Source organism: Phaethon lepturus, unplaced genomic scaffold (assembly GCF_000687285.1).
Source record: "Phaethon lepturus isolate BGI_N335 unplaced genomic scaffold, ASM68728v1 scaffold44477, whole genome shotgun sequence".
NCBI lineage: Eukaryota > Metazoa > Chordata > Aves > Phaethontiformes > Phaethontidae > Phaethon > Phaethon lepturus.
In genome coordinates, this window is record NW_010551946.1 from 4144 (window position 1) to 24319 (window position 20176).

A 20176-nucleotide genomic window follows, 5' to 3' on the forward strand; every position below is an offset into this window, starting at 1 on the left:
CTTATTAATGAAGGACTTAGTAGAAAAAAACCCCACACTGTAATATAGTTTAGCTTAACTAAGTTCTTTTGTGCCTGAGGAAAATCTAAATTATAGCATACTATAGCTACTGAAAAATGCAAAAGGCTTTTAACGTACAATAACCCTCCAAACCAGAAGGAAGATGGAAAATTTTCTTAGTAAGCGAGAACACAATGAGAATTTAGTTTATTCTTTCTGTGTGTTTAGTGCTGGTGAAAAGAGACAGATGAATAGTCACAAATAACGTCATGTCCCTTGCAGATGCAACATGGGCAGCACAAGCATCCTCAAACTGCCCCGCCAACGTGCTTCAATTCTGAATGAGAAGGACCAGCTTTCTGGGTGAGAAAGGAGACTGTCTCTATTCAGTCCCTGACCCCTCTGCTGAAGGCTGTTAATGAAGGGGCCTCATTAACACCAAAGGTGAGGTTGGCATTATAATGTAGCTACTGGCCCACTGCAGGCTGAATTGACACCTATCAGTTCCTTTCTCCTGGCTATTGAGCAGCCGTCGGATGACGGTGCCTTTCTCTTGTACTCTACAGACAGAGGTCAGCTTTGGCCAAGTGATGTAACGGTCTGTGTCGTGCCAAACCCGCCAGCCGGCTGGACCTGCCACGAAGAGCATTTCACAGGCTGGATTTGTCCAACACTGAATACGAGCTGCTGGCAGAAGTGCAGGCTGGAGAAGACGGGCCCAGGCACCTTATGTGCTCGTTGGAGCAAACACAATCACGGTACAATAGGAGGGAGTGTGATTCACTGCCGAAATTTGTCTGCTTTGCACGGGGCTTCTTTTGGTTGATGCCAAAGTCATTGAAAGGTGCTCATCTGCATGCCCGGAGAGAGGCCACCTTCTGACGGGTGACTGTCACTGTAGACAGGATAACCTTTAGACCACTGAAAAATACCAGATGGAGGAAAAAATAGCTTGAAAAATGGGGCATAACAGGAGGAGTTCAGCAGAGGAATCTGACCGGCACGAAAAAGCCTGTTCTGAATTGTCTTCTGGATGGAAGAGTCCAAAAAGGGAGTAGGAATTACTATCCCAGGCAAATACATGATCTGAGATATAACCTCTCCCAAGGCATTCCCAGTGTTTGGAGTTTCCTAGGGCTCTAATGCAGCAGTCCGGTGGCCGCACACTCGTGCTTGCCACATTTCTGAGCATCCTGAGCTCTAGCTCACGTTCTATGGTGCCTTTTCCTCTTGGGACTGGTGTTCCTGCTGTTTCCAGCCCCGGTAAGTCAGCTTGGTGGTTTTCAGAGCAACTGGCCATCAGCAGATACCCAGCCTGGTGGTTTGATCCTCTCTATACTCAGAGCAGATTGTGAGACATCCCAGCACTGGCAGAGCTGTGTTTCAGAGCCTGTAATATTCAAATTAGTATGAATTTCTGATTTTTGTGGATTCTGGGTCAGCTGTTCTCATGACAGATTCCAGCAAAAGTAAGATGTTTTGCTGGAATCATACGAAATGAGCTTTCACCTGTCTACACAGCAACTACATATGTAAATGTATGCAAACCACCTCTAATCTAGCTAGCTCAGGTACGATAGCAGTTCAGATAATTCCCCATGCTGCAGTATGGGCTATGCAAACTTGCCTGTGACTCAGGGCATTTGGCTGGCCCTACCATGCTGAAATTTGTCCCACTGAAACAATCATTATCGCTGATGCCTCTACCCATGAGACAATAGTGCACCTGATTGCAGCAAAGTCATATCTTAGCCATGTGGCACGTCTCAGGTGCCTTGGAGCTTGATTTTGTTGCATAAAGGCCCAGCTAGTACAGTTTCAAGGGAGTCAGGTTGGAATATAAAGTGACATAAACATGCGACAAATACCGTTTCAACCAACACAGCGAGAATTGAGACTTGAGAGTTGCCTCTGTAGCTACACTGTGGAGGCAGAGCTGTAACAAATTCTTTCCCTTTATTACTCAGGCATCAAAATAAAGTAAGTAATACATGCTCATGAGTGAATCCATTACACATACATTTTATATTGCCATCAATATTTTAGATAGATGAAGAATACAATCAATTTGGACACATTCCATGCAATTTTGAAATGCAATACGTAAACATTGCGGATGCAGGCCATTTCCTTCCATTGCCTGTGCATTTTTACATGCTATGAAATCTACTTTAAATATATGCGTGAAATGTGTCATGAAACATCTGACATATGTGGAGAACATATTACTGTACCGTATGGGCAGTGTATAAGGTCACTCATGAACAGCTTGAAAACAGCAATCATTTGCATATGGATATATAGCTGTTTATATGATGATACCGACATCGGGGAATAAAGGGTATGTCCCAGGTCCATGTAGATGACTGGCAATGTCAGTGCTGTTGGACTCGTGATGAGTAAAGTTAAGAGAACAAATACAAATAGCTAAAGTGTTTGGTGCCTGGAAATTTTCATCCTTTCCTCATAGCAGAGCAATTCAGAGTTTTGTGAAAGGTAAGGCACAGTAAGCAGGAGAGCAAGATGAAGTTTTTAGTGGCCCTTTGCTCCATCATATTTTGATCACTAAAAGTCATCCTTGTTCATGGCACTTTGCTGTTGCTACAGAGCAGATCCTTCTCTCTTTCAAGCAGCCACTTCGGACTGGAGTGGCTCTCTGGGCTGAATAGAGTTAGTATGCATTGGGGATGGTACGAATGGGGTCAGACCCTGTCTTAATCTATATATATGTCTCTCTGTAAGGATGGTAAATGTTATTCAATGTTACACGAGTAAATCTTTAAGTCTGATTGGATGATTCACAATGAATAACAAATTCAACTTGTTGCCATTTTTGCTCTGTTTCACAGATTTGATTTTGATTTCACTTGGCAGTGCTCTAGTGGATGTTAATACTTGGCAATATCAGTATAGTAAACAGCAAAATCTCACATATATTAATTTTTGCATTTTCACATTACAGTTCTTCATTGATTAATTTTTAAATTGGTCCCAGCAAGCACTTAGAGAAATATTGCAGTTTGCACTTTATTGGCATTACATGGCACTATTTCTGGATCCAGCCCAGCAATATATATTCTTAAATGTAAGCAAATGCCATTGATATCAGTGGAATTATTCATATTCTTAAAATTAAACATATGCTTAAGCATTTTAGTGAACTGAGACAGCTGGTCTCTTATGGAAGGCCTGTCTAAATCAATGCAGCATCGATTGCAGATTGTGAATTTTATAACTGGATGCACAACTGAATGTTGCTTTTGGTGAATACTTGAGCATTTGAGATAAATCTTTGCCTTTTGTTAAATATTTGAGACACTGAAACTAAATGCACCATTTCAGGAGAACAACCCAATTCAGTTTTATGTTTAAACACATTTATAAAAAAACCCATGTGCTTAAGTGAGTTCATGAATCAGGACCCAAGTGACTGAATGTTCATAGAAAGTGAATAAATAAAAAGTGGAGAACAGTCCTAATTGAAACCACGTTCTGAGCTGTAATGTGAAGACACAGAAAAATTAATCCTTCCATTTTAGGTATTTTGATAGCAGCCATTACTAGATAATTGAAGTTATTTGAACCTCTTTGTCAGACAAATGTGAACTGCTTGTTTTTCTTCTGAAAACAGCAGTGAGAATGTCTTACTAAATAGAAACAAATCATGGGGTTTTCTAGAAATGGCTGAAGATGGATCTTTTGATCAAAAATCATTTTTTATCAACTGATTTATTTGGCCATGTAATGGCTGTGCTTCTCCTTACTGAGAAGCGACTTCTACCCACATCTCCTCTATGATCACTAGTCAAAACCAGCCCCATTATGTGTGCAGCCACCGTGTGAGCTAATACAGAAAGACATAGGCAGGGGACCTCAAGACTCTGACTGCAGCAAACACGGTGACGGAGTATTTGCTGAAATACGACTTTCAGCTAATCAGGACCTGACACCTTTAATCTGTCCAGAACAGCCATCAATATCTGGAAAATCCTGGCATTTGTTTATGTCCTTACGGCTAATTTTGTCTTCTATGAAAAGCAAGGATGTAGGTAAAACGGGGGGTGGGGATGGAGAAACAGCTTTCCTAGCAGTTGTGAGGTGGGTGTAAACAGAATGGCCAGCCCCTGAGTTGGAAATCCTGTGTCAAACCTCAAAAGTAGCACAAGCTGAAAGCACAAGACTTTTAGAGGTAATAATTCTTGCAGCTTATCTCTTTCCTTCCTGGGTTTGCTAGCCCTTTGCATTCATGGTTTCAAACTTTTGACAGCAGACCTAGGAAATTAAAACTAAAAAAAGAAATCAAAGCTGAATGAATGTTGTTTTAACATGACTCCACAGCAGAGGGTTCTTTAAATCAATCGTAAAGTTTGCCAGGCTGGCAATAAAATCCCAGGACCTAGCAACATCCATTCCGCGTTTCAAAACTATTATCTTCCTTTTTCTTTGAGACAGTTAACAAATAAAGATCTTTTGCAAAAGACATAAGAGACACTCCAGTGAAGCAATTTCTTCTCCTGGCATTGTTAAGAGCAGAGACTGGGTTATTATTAATTACTTTTGCATTATTTATGCAGATCTATGAATGTGCAATGTCCTTTATAGATAAATCACTCTGCCTTGAAAAGTTTCCAGTCTGCAAAGCCAAATCGTGCAGTGTAAATCTATAACAGCAGGAGCCAGTTTGGTGCAGCAGAACAGGTAAGTGTTAATCCTTGATGCTGCAGGACTGGTGCGTTATCAACATTATTATTTCATTTGTGTTGCAATTGCACCAAATAGATTCAACTGATGCCGTTGTTTCACAACGTCTTTAGTCTGGCATCAGTTGAAAGGAGCAGCCTCTATCCTCTTCCTCATTCCTAACTCTTTTCTTGTGGTTTAGGCAGCCACATGGCGAACCAAATCAGGGAAACGATCCGGGTTAAGGCTCATCTGGCAGAAATACGGAAAGGTTTGATTTTGACCAGTCCTAACTCAGATCCCCGAGTGCGCGGGTTTGCAGCTCTTCCTGCCCTGCCTGTTTTCCTGTGTTGCTCCGCTGAGGCTGGCTGCACCCGCAGAGGCACTCCCGTGGCCGAGGGTCCCGGTGCAGGAGGTACCGTCAGAGCTCCCCGTGACCTGGGGGGTTGAGAAGGGGCCACTGTTGCCTTTTGCCCTCTGAGTGCTCCCAGCTTTACCCATTCGGTGTGCTGGTCATGCCTGCAGGACCCCTTTCAGCTCATTGCAAGAAAGCCCTGACTCACCCCTTTGACAGCCCCGCTTGTTTCTGTGGGGTGCTTGGCAGCTCTGCGGTGCGGGCAGCACCCCACAAGCTGGAGCCGTGGCTCCCTGGCAGGAAGGATGAAGCGTCCCCAGCAGCTCAGGGACCTTGCGGAGGTGTGACCCCAGCTTTGGATAACCCCGTGCAGTCCCGGGGACGCCCGGACCACAGTCACACACCGGTGTCAGGGCTGCTTTGCTCTCTCAGGCTACAGCCCCGCTTGGAGCAGGAGGCCCTGCCTCGGGCACTGCAGTCCTTTTAAAGCTGCTTTGTTGGTTTCTTTTCTTTTCTCTCTTTCTTCCCCCCCTCCCCAGGTTCCCAGGGCTGGGGATTCAGCTTCTGGCTTCATCCAGAAATCCCTGAGGGTTTCAGATCCCCACGAGGCCTCTCAATGTCTTGATCTGCTTGAATAGGCATTTTTAACGCGGCCCCGGCTGTCATCAGGGCCTGTTACAGTCACTCAACTGCAGCAACATTGTTCTCAAGGCAGCGGCGCCCGGGACACCTCCTTTATTACCATACCGCACGGGGGATTTTGCCGCTGGGTTTCTCTGCCGAGCATCACACCAGCTCCATGTCCGGAGGCGACCAATTAGCCCTCCTTGCCCACGCCCCGGCCTCCATCCCTTCGTGGCGCTCTCAGCATCTCCGGCCCGCAGGGCTGCTGGCGCCTGTCCATCTCCGGAGGTCCCGTCGGAGGTGAAGGTGACCCCCTTTTCCTGTGCCAGGCTCCCTGGCAACGCCGCCTTTCTTTTCCAGCGGCCTCCTCCACCCCCTGACGGGGAGAGGGGCTGTGAAAGCCCCGCTGCACTTTTGAACTTGCTGCTGACGCGCTCAGTGGCTGCGCAGGGCCGGGCCGGGGGGGGGGCGGAGCCCAGCGGGGACCCGGTGCAATTGCCCAGAAGTTATTAATAGGCTGTAGAAGAATGCGATGGGCTGGGGAAGGGGTGAGGCAGCAGGGAGAGCAAGAGGGAGCGAAATGGGGAGGGTCAGCGAAAGGGAGACAGAGTGATGGGAGGAGAAGCAAGAGTGATGGCATGCAGGGGAGACAAAGAGGCAAAGAGAGGAGGAGGTGGGCACCGGCATGGAGAGGCAAGGGGCTCCGAGTCCCCCTTGTCCTCCACCTTGTGCAGGTGTCTCATCGGTGGCCGTGCTGGTGGAGGGGTGTCTGACCCCAGTGCCGAGGGATGGAGAGGGCCGGGGACCCGGCCTGAGGGTTCAGTCCTTGCGCAAGGCATCCCTTTCCCAAGATGAAATATTGCTCGGGCTTCATGAGCCAAATTTGCCATCTAGCGGCTCTGGGGACCATTGCAGAGGGACCCACGAGGCAGCAGCGGCCACGGGAGGGCCACCCACGGCACAGGCGCTGCATGGCAGGCTGCGCAGCGCCTTCGGCCTCGGGGGCTAAGCCCAGAGTGCTTCTGCTTTTGCTTTACTGACAGGGCCCAAGAATCCTGTGGTCCCTGGAGTGACATTGCCTTGTTCTGGCTGCGTTGCAGGGAGCCAACCTCAGCCACTGCTGGTGTTCTCCAGAGATGGCTCTCGCTGGTTGCGCGAGGGCCCAGACCCACGACATGGTTCAACTCGTCACTGTAAAGCAGCAAGGCTCAGAGAACAGGAGCATGTCCCGTGGCCGTGAGAGCAACTTCTTCGCTGTTATGCTGTGGGGAGCACCTGGAACGCATTTCTTCATACCCGTGGCACAGCAGTGGTCTTTCTCTGAGGCTTTACATCTTGTCTTTGTTCTTGCAAAGGTACCGACATGTTTATCTAATGTATTGGCTCCTTACCTCGCGCTCTGCCACTAGCCATCCCTTTCAGCGAGCAGAGGAGTCTCCAAGTTACACATGGCCATTGGAGACTGTCAGAGATGGGGAGGAACAAGGGCTGAAGAAGGGGTAGAGCCTGGGGTAGAGCACCCCAGGACCTGGGTCAGCAGAGCCTCTTCCAGGCTGTGACCCAGGAGGATTTCTCTTTATAGAGAGAGCTTGGGCCACCCTGTCTGTGGGAGTGACTGGCAGATAACAGGGGCTGTGGTGCAGTCAGGGGAAGGAAAGGGGCTCAGTGCAAGTCAGTGTCCATAGCTTTAATGCATAGCTCTCCTGAGCAAGACCACATACATCAATAAATAAAATTAATAATAATAATTAAAGCAGCCCCAACAAACCCAGCTGTCACCAGTTCGGCTTCTGTGTTCTCCGCTGTGCCCTTGTCAGCAAGGGGTGCTGCCGCTTGACTAATGCGGAAGACACAGAAGAAGCACCGTCTCCCTCCGCTTCTCAGTGGGGATCTGCTGGAGGAGGACATCTTCGGTTCCCCGGACACCAGTCTGGGCAGAGTCTTCCAAGGCACCTGTGGGCTCCCACCCTGCTTCATGCCGGGCATCATGAGGCCTCAGCTGCTCCCTGCCCCACCCGCTAGCCACATTGCCCTTATCCGAGGAAGAGGCACATAGCCGAGGTGTTGCCCATGCGGACGCACACGTGTGCATCACGCACTCTGTGCCCGAGGGATGCCTGAGGGCAACCGGCTCTAGCACTGCTTGTGGGGTTCCTCCAGGGCAATGTAAGGCACCACAATAGGCCAAGAGTCGCTGGGCCAATATCCTAGCTTTGGCTTGAATGACGGCATCTCATAGTTGACGTCAAAGTAGATGACCAGTGGGCAGCAGTATAGGAGGGACATGGCAATCAGCACATGCCTGGCAAGGAAACCAAAAAAACATATGTTGGACAGGGGTAACTCCACCCTCTCCTCCTGCACCTTGTAGCGGTGTGTGGCTGGCATTGCCACCGTGAAGCTAGAGCCAAGGGGTGCAGCGATGGCAGGCAAAGGTCCCAATCTCATGATGCACGAGGGCTGCAGGGAGTGCAGGTCCTGCAGGGTTTATGTCTACAGGGAAATCCTAGAAGAGCTCTGTGAGCTGGGGCTGGGACAATTCTGTGCGCAGAGGGGATGGAGTGATATAGGGTCTTACGCCGCAAGCAAAACCACCCATTCCACCTTGCCTGGCCTAGCCCAGCAGCACTGGGTATCTGTCCCAGTCACCCCAGTGATTTTTGAGGATGAATCTGAGAATGCGCACTGTGTGCAGCACTTACAGCCACATTTGGCCAGGCACTGAAATGTCTTGCCCAAGCAAATCACTCTCAGTTTGGCTATTAAAATAACTCAAGGAACATTGCACTTCATGCAGCTTCCTGGGAGCAGATGCAGCCCTTTGAAAGCGAGCTGCTTACCTGGAGGGACTTTTAGAACAATTTCACTTGCAAAACACCATTTGACTGTTGCAGAGGAGGTAGGGGATATTAAGCAGTGATTAGGACCAAACCTTTGGGCTGGGGCCAGGGTGAGGAGCAACATTAATAGTGACACAGGAAAGAGGCAGAAGGTTGGGCAGAGATGTGGCTGCTCCCTGGTCAGGTATCACATCCCTGCTGCCACCTCTCCTTAGCTGTGGCCCTTCAGCCCCTGAAATGTTTGGTCTGGGGTTCCTGCCTCTGTGCTGGAGCCCTTACCAGAAGCTGTGGAAGTAGGGGAAGTTGACAGCCTGCCAGAGCCCACAGAGCCACCTGTCACTTATCCAGCTGCTGATGGCCAGTACCCACCACACAACCATGGCTGCGGCCATCCGGTGAACCCTTTTGTCATTGCACCTGGAAGACACAGTGAGGGTGAGGGAGCAGAGTATCATGTTAGAAGGAAAGAGAGTTTTAAGGAGAGCTGGTTCCTGTCTGCAAGTGCAGAGCAAATCACAGTTTCTTCTGGAGAGTATTCATCAGACCACAAGAACCAGAGAAGTGTGGCTCTGTAGAGGAGTTTCTGAATTTCTGTGGGTGAGGATGATGGTAGGAGATGCCAAGGCACTCTTGTCTTTCTCCCCAGATCCTCGTGGGGTCTCCCAACCCCACACTGGTTCCCGAATCCCCCACAAAGGGGAAGAAGCTGCAGAGATGGCAGCTGGGGAGGAGAAGATACACTTGTCCCATGGATTGTCCCCATTCTGCATGGCACCTGGGCCAGATGGACTTCTTGTATCCCCCTGCCTCTGCCACTTCCTGGTCCCTCCCAGGCAGCCCCAGTTCTTTGCAGAGCTGATAGTCCAACATGTGGCTGATGAAGACTTGGGCTCAATTCACTGCTGTGCACAGAGTCCCTGCCACGTGTGATCCTACCACGAGCGTGCAATGGACGTGAAGATAACCCCTCTCAGCCTCCTTACTTTTTCAGCTCACACCATGTCAGGTACAGCAGGTGGAAGGCGATGCAGTTGAGCACATAGGCATTGAACGCTGGTTTGATGAAGGACATCAAGGTACTGATCACTGTGGTGACACCACTCAACCAGAAGAAGTGCTTCCTAAAGGGAGTTGGGAGTAAGTGTCAGTGCCCCCAGGGATCACAGTATGGAAGGATAAGGACGCAAGACGTTATGCTCATGGCCTGAGAGAGGAAACCCTTCTCCAGCACCTCCAGTCTGCACGTGGCTGACCTCAACCTCTGCAGTAGTCCTGGCAGGAAGGCTGAGGTACCTGTTTATATCTGTGCTTTGCCCAAAGCACCCCAGTTAGTCCATGACAGAGCAGGGAACACAGCCCAGAATGTAACTTGTGCACTTTCATGGTGATGCCAGAGACGAGCTTCAAGAGGCAAAGGCTTTGGGAGCTTTCCCCAGGGAAGGGCTGCAAAGCAGGAGTCCCAGCAGTGGTGGGAAGGGGCTTGAGCCTTGCAAACATGCTGACTGAACAACAATAGGGCTCAGAGGGGCCTTTCACATGCAAATCCCTTCCCAAGTCCCTTCCCCTCTCCCCCAACTATGTCTCCACAGTGAACTCCTGGTGACCCCCTCTTTGGCATGGGAAGAGCAGAACTGGAGCAGGCCTTTGCAAGGCTTCTAACTGCGCTGGCTCAGAGGGCTCCAGCAAGCCTACCAGGATGGGACCATCCTTTGAGCAAAGCCCTGATGGGTTCCTGTTTCTGCTGATCCATGCTCACCTAGACATCCCATCCTTTCTGCTGAGCTCCTCTAGGCCAGCCAGCCCTCCTGCAAACAATCTTTGAAAAGTGGGGTGTTAACTTGGATCAACTTGTCCTGTGGGAAACCCCACCAGCCTCCAGGGCAAGCTCTCTGTGGGTGGCAGGGAATGCTATAACATTTTGACAGTCTGGGTAATTGAATGGCAGTGCTCAGGAACATTTAATTTCCTAATTAATTTTTAAATTCTCCATGCAAAATTTCCTCTGCGGCTTCAAAAAGACAAGCAGGTCCAGTCGACAGGAGCCCAGCACAGCCCTTCCCTGTGGGAGGGTTTCTTACTCTTCCTCTATCAGCACATCCACCACTGAGTGATGGAAGGACTGTCCCAAAGCAAACTGCAGTAACCTCAACACTGAGCCCGTACAGGGGAGCTGGCTGTGGGCTGGGGAGGATCTGTGGGTCACACACATCAATGTCAATGTCCCATCCCTCCCCTCTGGGCCTGCAACCCTATGATCCTCTAAGTCATACCTGCTCTTGATGCACCTGGGGAAGTAAACCCTTGGGTACCAAAAAGAATATGCCACAGCCAGCGTCCAGAGGATGGAGAGCTCATCCAAGAGTTGTCCCACATAGCTCAGGGTCATGTGAAAGTACATGGAGAAGATACCTGCAAGGAGCAAGGACAGCTTGTGTCAGCAAAGCTCCGTCCTCACACAAGCCTGTGTGGCCTGGGAAGTTCTTGGGGGGCATTCCTAAAGACGCACCATTCCTGAAGGGCAGGGCATGGACCTCGGCATTAATGGAGACTTGAGTGAGTCAGTCCACACAGCACTGTGGGGATTTACTGGGCTGGAAACTGTGCATCCACAGCCAGCAGGAACCATGAGCTGCAGGGCTTCAGACAGACACGGCTGTTCGGTTTCCCACCTGAGCTTGCCCCTGTGCTTTGGGCCACTAAGAAGCAGCCTCCAAAGCCAAAGGTATCATGAATGAACAGTTGTGTACTCTGGCAATGCGTCTGGTCTTCTTACAACCTTGGTACTCACCTACACAGAAGAGCAGGCCAGAGAAGAAATACAAGGGCAAGGCACGCTGCTGACGGTACTGCCGGTTCAGGTAGAGCAGGGCAGGAGAAAGGACAAAGAAGCTTACATTGCTGATCTGAAAAACAAGAGGCACATTCAGCTTATTGCATGATCTTGGGCAAGTCCCATCCCACCATGTGCCTCAGTATCTCTATGTGCAAAGAGGATACTGATCTCTCGTGGAAAGCATCGCGTAGAGACAGGTATTACTCTTGGCACAGGGAGAGGGCAGAGGCGTTTCTCGAGAAGCCAGGCTGGAACTGGAAGGACGGCTATTGCTGTGACAGCAATGGCTGCAGACATCTGTCTTCTCCCCGCAGGCACCTCTGGGGCCAGCAAGCCCAGGGTAAGCTGGTGTGCCCCTTGCGGGTGATGGTTTAGCTTCAGCTGCCCAGAGTCTTCAAGCAAGATGACAAAGCCTTTCTCTTTGCTGCCACCCCCCTCTCCTGTCAACCCAGACCTGCCAAAAACTCCCTGGGTGGCTTCTGCCCCTTTTGGCCAGCAGCCAGCCCCCTGTGAGGGGCTGAGTGGGTGCGAGGAGCTAGACCACCACCGCAAGCCGCAGTCAGGGAAACCATTGTTAACTGGGAGTGGGTGTTAAGTGAGGTGGAGAGCAGCAGGACAAGCAGGACATTGGTAGGTGGGAACAGGACTGAGGTGACATCCTGTAGTGTCATGTGTGAAGCCACCTGGCCTGGGGGGGAGGTATTCTGGACACTAGTAATTACATGAAGTCATAAACCTCCTTTAAACATACCTAGCAAATGAATGCAGTGAAATTATTCTGCCCTGATTTCCAACTCTGCAAAATTGCTTCATGGACAGACTTTGATTTGTCTGGGACGGAGGGGATGGTACTGGGGCTCAACCTGTTGCTGCTGCCTGGACTGGCTGAAGGTGCCAGTGCTTTGGGGAATAGCAGATGCTGATGGGCAAAGTGTGGGAGCTGGGGAGGAGCAGTGAGTGCCCAAAGCCTGGACCTTTCTTCTGGATCAGGCCCGCTCCACCCTGCAGCTACCTGGGAATGAAGTCTGAAATAATCCTTACCCTCTCTGGGTTCTTACCTGGGCTTTTTCACCGGATCTTGCAAACTCAGTAAAGGGATATCACAGGGAAGCACAGCCTCCACAGGGAAAGTGTTTCTTGCTCATGAAAGGTTGGGACCATGGTGCCATGTTTTACCTGCCAGACAGCTCTTTGGGGCTTTGGAAGAGCAGCAAAAGCCATCTGCTAAAATGCCATTTGGCAAGCCACCAGGGTGACTTTTATCTCACCCTGACAATCGTTTTCTTTTCATCTTTCAGATAGATGCTGACCCAGACCCCAACCCTGGAATCTGACCTCCACAGCTGGAGTCTCACCCCTCAGCAGCCCTTACATGCACCAGGTAAACTGCAAAATCGATGCTTGGCTTGTGATGTCCCATGGGATCTAAGTTTATGGTAACAGGGCTGCAAATCACAGGGTTGTTGTCATACATATGAAACACACCCTCTCATATTCCAGAGGGAAACACAATTCACACTTAATGTAAGGTCTCTATTCCCTTTAACACCTGGAGATTAATCTTGAATTTCACTAAGGCTTTCATGAAACAAGTTGATGCTCCCATTAACAGCAATTCTCAGGCCAAATGTATTGGTTTTCTGTAGGTGCTTAGAGCCAAATCCAGGCCTGTTCCCGTTCCAGCTATGAAAAGAGAAGTGCTGGTCCCACTTGCACACTTGAGGTCAAACTGTTCGGAAATGATCGAGAAACCAAACCATGTGTTAAGGTAACAACTGTGTTGCAAACATTTCTTTTCCTATGAAATGGTTAAAGAGGCTTTTGGAAGACAAGCAGGGGTAGCAAGGAGAGAGAAAATGCTTGTAGAAAAGGCAGCAGTATGCAAGTGCCAGCATGCAGGTCAAAGTGAAGAAATGCAGGAGTTTGAGATTACGTATAGAAAGGTCTGAATCCCTGCTGCAGTGGGCATTGCGACAGTGCTATTAATTACATGATAGCAATGTTATCGCTTCATTAATTCAGAATGAGATGTGCAAGATCAGATATCAGACGGGAGGGATAATCAGGGGAACTGTGCCAATACTGCTAAAAAGATAGAGTGATTCCTTGCAGAGCAGCCAAACTCAGAGCTTAGGGGAGAGCTGCTACAAAACTGCATCTGTGGGGACACAGGTATTCATCAGCCATCGGGTCCAAGCCCTGATGTGCAAGTGCTGTCTTATAGCTTCCCTGTAGGATGTGGCCAGCTCCATTTCGACTGTGGTTAGGAGGGTTTTGCTCCCAGTAAAAAAAACCCTCCCATTAGGAAGTTTTTCCAGAGTCTGCTCACGCTGCTCCCCCCAGCATGGCTTCTCCTTATGCCTAGCTGGGACGTACTGGCCAGGAGGCACCAGCTCCCTCTGCCTGGGATGCCAGGGAGATAAGAGAGTGGTGATGGAGACGAGGTGTGAATTTGACCTGTGAGAGGGACTCAGCCCCGTGGTTTTCCACTGTGTGAGCTCACAGCTATGTCCCACTTCCTAACAAGTGTGAGTTACTGGTCTAGGTGCCTGAGCCAAGCCCGCCTATACTGGTATTTGCTTCTTTCACTGGGAGAAAAGTGAGACTGGGATCAGTGACATGGTTCTAATCATGGTGCGTTAACAGGATCATGGGACAGGCCCCAAGGCTTGTGCAACTCTTGTTGCACTTTGCAACCTCAGATGGAGGGAGAGACCTGCAGAGAACCTGTTTGCATCTCCATCCATGTCAGGGTGAGGACAAGCCTCCGATACGAATTGGGACAGGAGATGCTGGTTTGCAGAGATCTGCCTGGCTCTGTGAGCATGGCAGCAGCGCTAGAGCAGCCAAGGCATGTGCTGGTCCTTACTCAAGGCAGGAATTTTCTGTAGTGAAAGAAGATTTCTGCAAGACTCACTGGAGTGCATTCATTCACTTAAAGGCCAGCAAACCAGCTTTAGCTGACAGAAGAGCCCACGGGGCCAAAGACAGAAGTGAATACCTCAGAGGCTCTCCAGACCTGTATAGCAAGTTCCTAATAGCCAGACCTGTGTAGCAGAAGATGAGGCTGCGTGTCCTGACATCGCAATGTCATGCCGGTGCTTTGGGGCAGGAAATAGCTGTTTGTCTAGTGTTTGCAGAGTGCCAGGCGAGGACCTGCCGTACTCCTGCCCGGGACTTTCTGGGCAGGAAAAGAGCGATGCATCTGCAGTGCCGCGGTGTTACTGAGCCTGTGCGGAGGGCTGGGGTGCACACCACGGCTCAGACACATTCTGAAAGCGAGTGCTTCTCTGGGCATACCTAGGTAATTTGCACCTGCAGTTGATCTTATCTCCACCGTTCGATGAAGCATCTGGGAGCTCTGAACATACGGCAGTGTCAGAGCTCCTGCTGCTTTGCCAGGGAGACTGCTGAGGATTTGGGTGTCATTACCAGCATCCTGGATCAGTCATTTCGGGAAAGAAATGAGGGTAGAAAGACAAGTCCCTGACTGATGACCCTCATGTAGCACAATACTGTTCTCCTACCAGCAGGCAGAAGACAATATATTTCTGGGTCACTGAGTCAGCTTTGTTGCTGAACTGCATCCAATCACAAGCCACCATGTATTATTAGGTACTTAAAGATGCTGTTTACATTCTTTGCTCATACCTTTGGTGCTTATTTCTAAGAAAAAGCATCCAACCCAAGCAGACCTGAGAGAAAGTGAGGCTGGCACAGAGCAATTCTCAGCAGCACACTGCTGCTGCTGGCACAAAACTACCCTGCTTGAGCCCTGGGCAGTGTTGGGAAGATGTTGAAGAGGATGCTCCATTAGGAAGCCCTGCTGATTTAGTGGGGCAGGAGCCTTGGGTAGGAGCTGGCTGGATTCCCAGCTAGTCTAAAACTCTGGCAAACTCTGAAAGTCAATATTGATATAATTATCTCAGGACAGGCCAGTGAGATAAGGCCCATAAAGCTTGCCGCAGGGAGGAAGCAATCTGAAGATGGGGAACAAATGAATGGAGGAGAGAAGAGAAGATCTGGGCTGTTAGGATCACATCTGGGATAGTTCTCTGAACCCCACCTGGATCTGCAGCGTGCTGCCAGCCAGCAGGGATAGCTAGGGATCTCAGTCCGTTCAGATTTCTGTAGTCCCCTCTTTAGGACACATCGCAAGGAGCCTGATCCTTGGGGCATGAAGAGTGCTCCCCTGGTGCTGCTGCAAGGGGTGAGAGCCAGGCAATGCCAGCCAGTGTGTGCAGACTGATGAAGGGGTGATGCTCCTGCCTGCTTTTTGTTACAAGGTCTGGCCCTGAGCATGGTGCAGCCTTTGGGGCTGTGGTCAGATGCTCAGACAGCAGCAGTTTTTAGGAGGGTTTGCTCTTTTGCCTCCCCTTGTTTGGACAGGAGATCACGTGCCAGCCCTGATGTAGGCAGCTATCAAGGCAGGTTTAAATCTCTTCTGCTTTCTCTAAGTGGAAATCACATCTTAAGGCAGAAACTGCAGAAGTGGTACCCTCCATCCGCACAGGCACTCTGCTGAGCTCCGTGGACTGGTAAAAGTGAGCCTGGCAAGAAGGAGATCAGTGCAGAGACCAAAAAAAGCTCTTTCTCTGCTGGGGAGGAGGTGCCTTGTGTTCCCATATAGAGAGGAATAGGGTCTAATTTAATCACTGGAAAAAATCCTGCAGGGTTTGCTCTGCCCACATCTCTCTGTGTTGCTCGGTATCGCACTAATTTGCATCTGTTTTCTCTGCATTGGAGAAGTTTTCCTCTCCTGGAGGAAAGCTGTGTCTGAGTCCTGTCCAGTGAAAACTCATCCCAACTAGCCCAGTGCCTCAAAGGTGGTGTAGTATGGAAACATGGGAGATGTCTGTGGCTAGTAGGGATCTCAGTCCAGAACTAGCCACTTGAGTAAGATTTTCAGGAATTTAGAAACCAAAGGTGACCTAGGTAGCTAAGAGTTAACATTTTATGGAGATTAGAGGGCTTTGGGTCCTGAGAAAGATGGTTATGCATCTGGCCACACCAACCCATGTCTAGCAGTGTGCCGCAGAGAAGTTAGACAACCTAAGTGCTTTTGGAGAGTTCCTGAGATACTTCTCGGTGTGTTAAGGATCCTGAACCACTTTGACAGTCTGGGTGTAAATCAGGATCCTTGTGAAAATGGGGTCTCAGCTCCAAACACAAATTTTAAAAATGCTGCCTATGTGCTAAACTAGGAGGTGAGGCAAATTTATCTCCCAGAGTGAATTCTGATTAAAAACATAACTTTCCGACTTCCTGCTCTGTGTGGAAATCAGCCCCTCTTCAGCGTTGCCAGCGACGCTCCAAAACACAGAGCCCTTTGGCGTCTCCAGCTACATTTGAAATACTGATGTAAGTATAAGTGATTTCTGTATCTCCTTGCTAGTTATGCCTTGCTCTGAGCTCATCCGGCAGAGATGCAGTGCCGGTAAACAGGCAACAGCACAACACATTCAGTTGGATGCCAGAGGGAAGCAGGATTTGCTCTGGACTGGTAGATCTTTATTTGTTAACTCCCTCAAAGAGAAGTGACTATACACAGCCTGAGCTCCCCTCCTCCGAGACCCTGGCCGGGCAATTAGAGCTGGGGAGCTGAGGGACTCGGGTGGGGAAATTGTCGTTATTATAGGCAATTTATTAAAAGCAGGAAATGCTTTAAAAAAAGAGGAAGAGACATTTCCATGAGAACAAGAACTTCTAGTGTTAGACAGTAATTGCTAAAAGTTGTAAACAAGGCCTTTGGAAGGTTGTAAATCCACATGCCTCGCACCCCTGCTAGCCTGTAATTGCACTGAGGTAGAAGGACATGCTTGCAGAGACTGGTTATCTACCGAGTCCTCTGCAGACAGATACGGATGCTTCTAAGCCGCGCTTAAGCCAGGAGGCTACATTTAAGGGACTGGCGCTGGATGGAGTCTGAATTATAAAGGATCATAGGAGGTGAAACTGGCTCATGCACCAGCTTTCCTCTGTCTCGAGTTCCGGATTTCCAACCTGCCTGACACGGTTCATGCAAGTGCTGTCTCTCATTTTGCCACTCCTGTACATTTAGCTGGAATAGATGAGCCCTGTGTGGGACTTACCCCAGTTGGCAGGAGAGCTGCAGGACTGGTATAACAGGATCTCACAAATCTGGGCTAAGGAGCACCGCCAGAGTTTTCTCACTGGGAACTCAGCCCCACACGTGCCAGAAGTACCCCTGACCCCAGCTCGTTTTGTGAGCAACTGGCTGTTGTAAGCAATAAAAGTCCCATGATTTACCTGAAGCTCAGAAAGTGTTCCCCATACCAGCACCCTCCAACACCAGGAAGTTCAAAGGAGTGAGCAGGAGGAGAGAAAACAAGGTTGTCCCGTCTCGTCTCCCAAAAGCAGCTCCTGGGTGCCTGGAGCCGGCTGCCTTCGCGCCCCAGCCTGCCCTTCGGATGCGCCCGCACTCACGGTGTTGTAGTACTCCGCAATGATCGTCGAGCGCTCAAAGTTGCCTTCACACCAGTCGACTTCAGCGCTCTGGTAGGAAAATATGCTCGGCATTGTTGGGCCACCTTTGCAAAAAGGAGAGGAGTGGGTTAGTTTTGCACAGGGAGAAGGAATGTGCTGCGCACCCACATGGAAAGGGAGAAGCGCGCTCTGCCTGCCTGCCGCTTGCTCACACGCGCGCTCACGTTGCACCAGCCTGCTCAAGCACAGCATCCTTACCCTGCTATGAGAGACTCATCCTCTTCCCAGCACGCATCATATTGCAGAGTATTTCCTTCTCTCTCCCCACGATGCAGGAGTGACAAATCAGCCTAGGAAATGTTCTTGAACTCTGAGCCTGGGAATGGTCACCACAGCCCCATCCATGGCATTAACATCTCTCATCAGGTGTCGTTGCTGCCACGCGATGCTTCCCCATTTCAGCCCTGTCCTTGTCACCCTGTCTTCTCCCTTCTCTTCACTTTCTTTATGACTCAGATCTTTCTGCCAAGAGGACTTCCCTGTACTTTGTAGGCTGTCAGCTACCTTTTGGGAGTGGACAACTCTACAGGGTTTATTGCTCATTGGCTCTGTTCTCCTTAGTCATTTCTCAGCATCTTCTTGAGGGCTGGAGCTCATCTTATGCAAGCTCAGCCCTGGAGCACCAGGGTATTGCTGGAGTCCTGGGGGTGCAGAGCAAAGGCGTTGGGAGGTGTCTCTTCAGTGGCAGTGATTTCACTTTGAATGTGCTCCCATGCAAGCTCCATCCCGGTTTCCCAGTGAAAGGCATCAGAGCTTCACACCTTGAGTGGGCTTTCCACTGCCAGTTCCTCCAGCCTGGCCCCTCATAGTGGCAGAAGCTGCAGTTACAAGTGGGATTCTAAAAAAAAATCTAACCTTTTGCTTGTTTTTCTTCCCCATGCTGAAGACTTTCCTGTCCTCAGTGTGAGCGTCATTTCTCATCCCTCTCTTATTAATTTGAAAAGGTAAAAGTTCTGATCAAGTTTCCTATTGATCATATTTTGTTTCAGATCCTTGAGACTTTGGAGCTATTTTAGAAGCTGAAAGAGGGGTCCCAACCTTAGAGGTGTGTGGACGCACCATCCAAACCCTAGCAGCTGGGTATTTGGTACACAAGAGCCACAGAAATTCCCTGGAGCTGAGCAGTTGAGTCCCTGGATGCAGTGTTGAACTAACCCATCCGGCTGTGCTTCTCTAGCTCTGCAGAACGAGCAGGTACCAGGGTGACACCAAGCACTTCAGTAACATCTCTGAGCTCCCAAGGCACTGATGGAAAACAGAGCTCTGTTTTCTTTGAAAATCTTTTCAGCTTTGAGCCTAACGCAGGGAAAGGAAGTTTATCATAAAACCACTCATCAGTTGATCACATTCTTGCGGAGAAACAGTCAAGTCCCTGTTTACACCAATGTCAGCTGAGCAACACCACTGAGTTCAGCAGTTACTGTAGGTGTGCAGTGGTGTGAACCTACCACAGCTTCCTCTGCTTCTCTTCCCAAGAAGAAGTTCAAAGGGAGAAAACACAGGAGTGTAACACTAATACAAACAAGCTCTTCTGTAACCTCCTGCTCCAACCAGATAAACTGACTTGTGGATAAACCTCCACCGTTCTTTTACAATTGCAAGTTAATGATGCCCTCTCTTTAATCCTGCCTGGCTGGTTCCCCAGAGCAGATGAGATCACAGCTACAGAAGAAAAATAAAATAGATGGCAGGCAGATTGGTTTGAGGTCTGCTTCTTCATGATCTTGGGTTTCCATGTGCTCATTCACACCACAGTGACTCCTGATCCCTGGTGCTCTGCATTACACTTCTACAGCGATGCAAGTGGTTGCATAGGGTAAAAAAAGAATCAGACCCAAGATGGTAAGTCCCATATCCTAGCTGAACAGATGTCAGTCGAGAGGTGGTGAAGGGATGGAGGAGACATGAAACAGAAGAAGAAAAAGGGAACAGAAAAATAGAAGCAACGACCAGAGTGCCCAGTGGCTGCTGGCTTGCAGCTCGCCACTCATCCCAGCCTGGCTTACCTGCGTTCCCTTGAGATAGACCAGCACTGCTTCCACGCGGTGAGGCAAAGCGTCGGGAGCTCCAAGGTTTCTAGCAAAGCTGGAGCAGCAACCTGCCCTGCCGCTCTAGCTCTGAAGGAGTGCCCACGGTGTGAGCTCACCAGGAGCAGCCGCCAGGAAATACCCTTGCTCCGTCTCTAGGGAAAGCGTTGGGATGAGATGAGAGCCATGCGCACCCTCCAGGCAAACCTTCCAGTCCCCCAGAGGAAACATATTGGCTGGAGGGTTTATATCTGTGCACCCAAATGGGCAGGGGCAGAGAGGGAGGGCAGAGAAGCGTGAGCTGGAAAGG

At 49.6% G+C, this 20176-nt stretch overlaps 1 protein-coding gene across 1 annotated transcript; it reads right to left on the reverse strand.

Annotated features, from left to right (window-relative positions):
- Positions 1 to 7792: 7792 nt before the first annotated feature.
- Positions 7793 to 17872, reverse strand: ACER1 (alkaline ceramidase 1). The gene is made up of 6 exons (XM_010291077.1): positions 17780 to 17872; positions 11288 to 11402; positions 10770 to 10908; positions 9483 to 9620; positions 8779 to 8916; positions 7793 to 7961 (listed from the first exon to the last, which is right to left on the reverse strand). The coding sequence occupies exons 1-6, from the start codon at positions 17870 to 17872 to the stop codon at positions 7793 to 7795; spliced, it is 792 nt and encodes a 263-aa protein (XP_010289379.1).
- Positions 17873 to 20176: the final 2304 nt, after the last annotated feature.